An 8,187-nucleotide genomic window follows, 5' to 3' on the forward strand; every position below is an offset into this window, starting at 1 on the left:
ATATATCTGCAAAATTGGAGTCCAAAATATTTAAATATTTTAAGTAGATTATGTGTGCAGTCAACATCTTAAGTAACAATGTATTGTTGAAATGGATATTTAACAATTTATATTAATTTATCATACTAACTTTTTGGAGTTGATACAACATTTTCTGGGGCTTTGGTCGATGGTAATGGATCAATGGTATATTGAGGTGTCCCTGATATTACAATATCATCTAAGTTTTCTTTATCTTTAATTAAATGAGAAATATTAAGTTTTTTGATTGTTTAAAAGGTAAAATATAATTTAATTCAATAATTACCGAGTTCAAGATCAGTTGATTTAATAACATTATTATATCTCAGATTCCCGGGAGTTTCAAAAACATAATTATCCACAGAGTTTATATCAATAAGGTCACAAGCAAGATTTGTTTGATCAACTATAAAAAAAGAAATATATAAAATTAGATACTATATTTTTGTTTTACAATTCTTAAACAACTATATAATTATAAATGGCGTTCGATAAAAATATTATTTAACCAATAAAATTATATATTATTTGATTTACCTATACCTACCATTTAATAACCACACATATTAATAAATTCTATACATAAATGTATTATTTTAAAACATTTACCTATATTTTTGTACTTCTAAGTACCATTCGAAGATGTATTATTATCATCACTAAAAGATAATTTTTTCACAGTTGATGACTTTGAAGCATAAATATAACTATCTTTTGTAAGGCTATTATTTTGTGGATTTTTCAGTCCTTCATAAACTAAATATAAATAAATAACCAATAATAAAAGTAATTAAACATAATATTAACTGTAAAAGTATTGAAAGATTTAATTTTATTAGTTAATAAAGAGGACATACATTTAACTTTTTTAGGAGATGGCGACCATCCATTTAATAATGTCCTGCTAGTACCGTTCTTCTTAACATTCTCATCACTGCTGCAGTTATCATCTTCAGATGCTAAATTGGATATTAATAGTTATGAATATCATGAACATTTGATTATATAACATTTTTATAATTTTATTAGATGTAACACCTGAAAATGTTGGACATGATGATGAAAACTGTAGATTTGATGCAGTTTTAGCCGTTCTTTGTTTGGGTTTTAATAAAATATCTTCATCGGTAGATGATATATCAATGTTTTTTAATCGTTTTTTTACCATTTTTCTTGCTTTAAATAATGAATCTGTAAAATATATGCATATAGTTTATACTAACAATAACTAGCTTCAATAATAAATCTGAAAAATAACCTATATCTTAAAATATAAGACAATATACAATACACAATAATATATACAACTAGATTTAGACTAAATTATGTTACAGAAATAACCTATATTTTTTTACCAGATATTTTCAAAACTTTAGCTGCATGGTAACTGTATTCAACATCGTTCGGAATACTTTTGAACTCGACACATTTTCTAATAAAGTTAGTATTTTTAGTGGTTGGCCACGCGCATGTGCCTTCTTTTTTTTTAAACCAGCCAGCCGGAACAGCTTCTATTGAATTATCCTCAAATTCAACAACCAAATATTGGGATATCTTTATATTACACTATAGGTATATACAAAAATAATACAAACTATTAAATACAATTATAATAGAATACAATTAACATTAATTTAAAAAAACAATTTAAATAAAAAAAACGTATACTCAAGTATCTGTCATGAAGCGCGCAAGTCAAACGAAGATGGTCAATAACTGAGAGTTAATATCTCACGGGGATTGGCTTTTATAGATTTTCATATCGATGAATACAATTAATAACATTCATATATGCATAGTAATAAAGCGATAAAATTATAAATAATTATATATTTATTTTATTAAATTGCTAAGATAGTAAAATATACAAAATGAAAGATAATATGAATGACAAATTGTAGCTGCAGCTCGTCCCGTCTAAAAATTAACCTAATTACGCATACCTGTGGCGGTGGAATCCCGTCCCATTTCTCCAATACTTAATATTTTTTTTATCATTTTTTTTACCAAAAGATAGGGTTTAATATACTTAAGTTTTGGTGTAAATTTCATAAATCTTAGTTCATTTTTGAATTAACTACAGCTCGTCCCGTCTACAATTTGGACTATATTTCAGCACCTGTGGCGGTGGAATCCCGTCCCGTTTCTCCAATACTTAATATTTTTTCATAATTTTTTTACCATAAGATAGGATTTATTCAACCCTAAATTTTGATATACGTTTAGAAAGTTTTAATTAATTTTTGATTTAACTACAGCTCGTCCCGTCTAAATATTAACCCAATTACGCGCACCTGTGGCGGTGGAATCCCGTCCCGTTTCTCCAATACGTAATATTTTTTCATAATTTTTTTACCAAAAGATAGGGTTTAATATACTTAAGTTTTGGTGTAAATTTCGTAAGTCTTAATTCATTTTTGAATTAATTACAGCTCGTCCCGTCTACAATTTTGACTATATTTCAGCACCTGTGGCGGTGGAATCCCGTCCCGTTTCTCCAATACTTAATATTTTTTCATAATTTTTTTACCATAAAGATAGGATTTATTCAACCCTAAATTTTGATATACGTCCAAAATACGACTAAATTGTTATTTAGTAATCGTTTTCCGTCTAACCGTTTCAATAATAATATCATTGTATCATAATATCATATAATTACAAAGCAAACAACATCCATATCAACATAAAAACAAAAATTCCACCAGAAAGTATAAAAATAGAACATGTCATGTTTGGAATAATGTTATTGTGTGCTAATGCTACGTGCCCAAATATATGAGTATACGTAATGGGTCAGTCTTATTTCTAGTTTCGTATAATACCATTAAAAACAGTACTGTATGAGCAGTAATGCCCGATTTCGATGGTTTTGTAAATTACTGTTATAGCAGTAGTGACCAATTACATAAAAATTGAAAAAAATTGAAATTTCTGCTATAGCAGTAACTGTCCGTGAACGTGTTAAGACTTTTTCGTGAAATATTTGTAATTTCTTGATTTTTTTTTTGAAATTCGAAACTTTCCATTGCTTATTCTACTGCCATCGCTTTAGGGCTTCCATCTAAATCTATTATAATGTTATGCAGTAAAGTTATGGCTTTGGCAATGTTTTCTGCTTTTTCAATTTTAGTTTCGATAGGTTTGTATAATATTCTCCACTTGGTACACATTATTCCAAACGCACATTCGACACAACGTCTACAACGTGAAAATCTATAATTAAATATCATTTCTTCATGTGTCAGTTGTCGCTTTGAATATGGCTTCAAAATATATTCTTTTAAAGGGTAGGCGTCATCAGCAAGCATTACATATGGCATATCAATTTCGGTATCTTTTGATTTTTGTAGGAAGAGGTAATGAATTTTTGTAGTTATCCAGTATGTCATATAAATCTGAGGCTAAAAACGTACCACTATCACTCTGCTTACCGTAGGCTCCTACATCTACAAATATGAATTTGTAATTCGCATCTGCAACTCCTTGTAATACAATTGAATAATAACCTTTGTAATTGAAAAGCATATTGCCAGACTTTTCTGGACACTTTACCCGTAGATGTTTTCCATCCAAGCAACCAACAACATGCGGAAAATTCCATAGTACTTCAAATGTTGATGATATTTTGAAATAGTCTTCTTTATTGGGAATCGGCATATGTTTGGTAAAATGTTGATTCCATATTGCAACACAAAAATCTTCAACGTTTTTACCAATGGTGTAATGATGTCGCTTAAATGAAAATTCTAAAGCTCGAAATGACATACCAGTTGACAAATATCTGAAATAAGTATTATAATCATATAATAATAATAATACATATTAGGTACTTATAATATTATTATAAGGTCAGAAGACAGAAGTCAAAAGTCCCAGTAGTTTTCCTAATGTCATGTACATACTTAAATTTTCAAAATACTTACACTTTTTTTGAGCTATTTATAGATAATTTAAATCTTAGATTTTAGAAATTGAAAATGTCTGTAAACAGCTCAAAATAAGTCAAAATATTTTGAAAACGGTATGGTGTATAGAATTTGCTCATATAAACATTCAGTCAAAATATTATTATTATTAAATAATAAAATTATTAATTTCGTAAAAAAATTGTATTTTGCGCAGACAACGAGGCAAAAGAGAAATGGGAAAACACTAGAGACATTTTTAGGAGAGAATTCAATAAGTCGATAAAATCATCGGGTCAAGGTACGGATGAGGCTTATAAGAGTAAGTGGCCGTATTATGAACGAATGTTGTTTTTAAAAGATGTGTTGATGCCAAGAAAGACCTCATCAAATATTCAAAAAGATATAGCGTTGATAGAAAACCATGATGATAGTGAAAATCCCGATGACCAAATTGAATCACTACCAGAAACACTTAACAATTTAGATATTCCAAAACCAATCACTCCTATTTCAAATAAACGTAAAACATTTCAAGAAGAAGCTTTGGAGGTAGAAAAAAAAAATTAAACTTTTTGAGGCTCGTTTAGAAACACGCATTCAGAAAAATTTAAATAAAAATAACGAAACTGATGGTGACTATCATTTTTTGATGAATATTTTGCCTATGTTTAAAAAAATGAATGAAGTTGCTAAAATGAAAATTTACGGTACATTAAAAAAAATATATTAATACAAGTTCACAATCTCAAATCAATTCAAATAATTATTGCTCTACTTCTTCGTCATCGTATTATCAATCGCCTTCACCAGCTTCTTTAGAGTGGATGGCATCAGACTCAAGAACAAGCAGTATCAATTATACTGATATGGACACAATGCAAAGTCAATCATATCAAAATAATTAATTTTTAGTTTATAAGTAATTTTTTTTTTTAATTTTGGTTTTGAATTATTTTAAAAGTAACAATTAATTTTTTTTAAAAGAACAGATGTTATTATTATTATTTTTTTTTTTTTTTGGTTTTGAGTTATTTTAAAAGGAGTAAAAATTTGTTTTTTAAAAATGAACAGATGTTATTTGCGTGTGGTAAAAAATTATTTTTTACAAACTTGTTTTTTATACCTATTGCTTTATGTTGAGCTGTGTGTTGTGTAACCAAATACCAATTAAACAACGAATATGATAAATAAAATGTTTAGAAATGTTGTGGACAATTAAGAAAACAAATAGATGAAAAAAAGTTGGGGAACCTAACCTACGGTAAGCAGAGTGATAGTGGTACGTTTTTAGCCTCAGATTTATATGACATACTGGATAACTACAAAAATTCATTACCTCTTCCTACAAAAATCAAAGATACCGAAATTGATATGCCATATGTAATGCTTGCTGATGACGCCTACCCTTTAAAAGAATATATTTTGAAGCCATATTCAAAGCGACAACTGACACATGAAGAAATGATATTTAATTATAGATTTTCACGTTGTAGACGTTGTGTCGAATGTGCGTTTGGAATAATGTGTACCAAGTGGAGAATATTATACAAACCTATCGAAACTAAAATTGAAAAAGCAGAAAACATTGCCAAAGCCATAACTTTACTGCATAACATTATAATAGATTTAGATGGAAGCCCTAAAGCGATGGCAGTAGAATAAGCAATGGAAAGTTTCGAATTTCAAAAAAAAAATCAAGAAATTACAAATATTTCACGAAAAAGTCTTAACACGTTCACGGACAGTTACTGCTATAGCAGAAATTTCAATTTTTTTCAATTTTTATGTAATTGGTCACTACTGCTATAACAGTAATTTACAAAACCATCGAAATCGGGCATTACTGCTCATACAGTACTGTTTTTAATGGTATTATACGAAACTAGAAATAAGACTGACCCATTACGTATACTCATATATTTGGGCACGTAGCATTAGCACACAATAACATTATTCCAAACATGACATGTTCTATTTTTATACTTTCTGGTGGAATTTTTGTTTTTATGTTGATATGGATGTTGTTTGCTTTGTAATTATATGATATTATGATACAATGATATTATTATTGAAACGGTTAGACGGAAAACGATTACTAAATAACAATTTAGTCGTATTTTGGACGCCAGACGAAGGGTACGTCATTATTTTCGTGTTAATTATTTACTGTGTTATAATTAAAAATGGCTAATAGTTCTAAAAAAACTATTGAAGAGTTTTTAGATGAAAGTTTTGAAGATGAATCAGACATATCGAATGTGTATGATTCTGATGCCGACCCGGAATATCGACCAGGTGAGAATAATACTAATATTAATTTTACTGGGCCATCACAAAGCTTAGAAACAAGTGCAGACGATCCATCAGCCGATGAATCGTTTTCCGAAAGTTCGAGTGATAGCAGCGATGATGAACCTGTTGATAATAGTAATTTATGGGTGAACAACTATTTAGACATTCTAGACTTTGGTTTTAATAGTGATTCGATAGGAATAAAATTAGAAATAAATGAAAGTGCTCGTAATAATCCAATTGAAATTTTTAAACAAATTTGGACCGACGAAATAATTGAAATCTTTGTATCTTCTATTAATAAATATAGTGAAAATATGAGTCTCCAATGTCGTCCTCACAATAAAGGAAGTAGAAATACACATTTTAAGCGAACAACCTCTGAAGAAGTACAACATTTTTTGGCAGTGTGTTTGCTTGGAGGTTCCATAAAATTTTCGGTTGTTAGAGATATGTTCTCTAATAACCCATTATATTATCATCCTATTGCTGGTCACATTATGTCAGGACGGAGATTTGAGAAATTGTGTAGATGTTTTAGTGTAGAATATGCAAATGATACAAATCCATTAGTAGGCCCCATGAAAAAACTTTATCCAGTATTCGACATGTTAATTCAAAACTTTCAAAAGTCATATTTTCCCGATGAAAATCTATCATTGGACGAGTCATTGTTATTACATCGAGGTAGATTAGTATGGCGACAATATATAAAAGGAAAAAAGGCTAAATATGGTATAAAATTCTACGAGCTATGTACTCATGATGGTTACGTTTTGAATGTCGATATGTACAAAGGCAAACAAACATCGTCAGCAGTTGAGGAGGGAGTATCAAAAGTTGACAATATCGTCTTAACCCTTATGAAACCGTTTTTGAATAAAGGGCACAGCCTTTACATGGACAATTTTTATAATAGTGTGACTTTATCAAATATTCTATTAGAAAAAAAAAACCCATACAACTGGTACTCTAAGGTCCAATCGCAGAGGAAACCCAAAGGAAGTAACCACTAAAAAATTAAAACGTGGTGATCATATTTGGAGACGTAACAAAAATGTTTACGTTTCCAAATGGAAAGATAAGCGCGATGTTTTATGTTTAACTACTAAAAATCATCCAAAAATGATACCTTCAAAAAACAAATACGGCATACTCAAAAATAAACCAGCAGAAATAGTGGACTATAACAACTGCATGAGTGGCATTGACCGCAGTGATCAAATGGTCAGCTATTACTCATCTCCAAGAAAATCGGCTAGATGGTATAAGAAAGTATTGTACCATATGTTAGACATTACTACATGGAATTCATATTTTATTTACAAAAAACATTTTAACACAAATTTAAGCTTTAAGCAATTTCGTGATCTGCTAATTAAAAATTTAATAGGACTTCCAGTGCAAACTACAGCAACAGATCTGTTTAAAATTAAAAAAAACGACAATTCAAGCACCTGAAAACAATCACTATGCAGAAAAAATTCCAGTACCAAAAAATTATAAAAGACAAACATACTTTAAAAATTGCATTCAGTGTTACAAAACTAAAATACGAAAACAAACATCATTTCAATGTAAAGTCTGTGGTAAACCTCTTTGTCCCGGGAAATGTTTTGAAGAATGGCACAATCATAATCAATGAGAAATAAATATTTGTTTAAATTCAATTATGATATTATTATTTATTCTTTTAATTTATATTTAACAATATTATGTTTTAAATTAATGTGTATCATGAATCAAGTTGAAATCATGCAATATTTTTTTTTTCTTTTTATACTTTTTAAGTTTGATATTGATTTTTAAAATAAAACTCAAGTTCAGTTATTATAATATGGTTTTGAATTTATTTTATACTGTTACTGTTATAACAGTAATGACCAATTACTATAAAAAAAATATGCAGCAGGTCAATACTGCTATAACAGTACTAAAATATTACTGCTATAGCAGTAATAAA

General features: G+C 28.8%; 2 protein-coding genes across 2 annotated transcripts; one reads left to right on the plus strand and one right to left on the minus strand.

Moving 5' to 3' along the window:
• Window positions 1-276: 276 nt before the first annotated feature.
• On the minus strand, window positions 277-1,990 carry LOC115034849. The gene is made up of 5 exons (XM_029492336.1): window positions 1,377-1,990; window positions 1,060-1,212; window positions 879-980; window positions 631-777; window positions 277-427 (listed from the first exon to the last, which is right to left on the minus strand). Exons 2-4 carry the CDS (start codon window positions 1,187-1,189, stop codon window positions 647-649), a joined length of 363 nt encoding a protein of 120 aa, XP_029348196.1. The 5' UTR covers window positions 1,190-1,212; window positions 1,377-1,990; the 3' UTR covers window positions 277-427; window positions 631-646.
• Window positions 1,991-6,115: 4,125 nt separating this feature from the next.
• On the plus strand, window positions 6,116-7,869 carry LOC100571898 (piggyBac transposable element-derived protein 4-like). The gene is made up of 3 exons (XM_008180835.1): window positions 6,116-7,063; window positions 7,170-7,499; window positions 7,618-7,869. Exons 1-3 carry the CDS (start codon window positions 6,116-6,118, stop codon window positions 7,867-7,869), a joined length of 1,530 nt encoding a protein of 509 aa, XP_008179057.1.
• Window positions 7,870-8,187: the final 318 nt, after the last annotated feature.

The sequence above is a fragment of the Acyrthosiphon pisum genome, unplaced genomic scaffold (assembly GCF_005508785.2).
Source record: "Acyrthosiphon pisum isolate AL4f unplaced genomic scaffold, pea_aphid_22Mar2018_4r6ur Scaffold_21271;HRSCAF=23481, whole genome shotgun sequence".
Classification (NCBI taxonomy): domain Eukaryota; kingdom Metazoa; phylum Arthropoda; class Insecta; order Hemiptera; family Aphididae; genus Acyrthosiphon; species Acyrthosiphon pisum.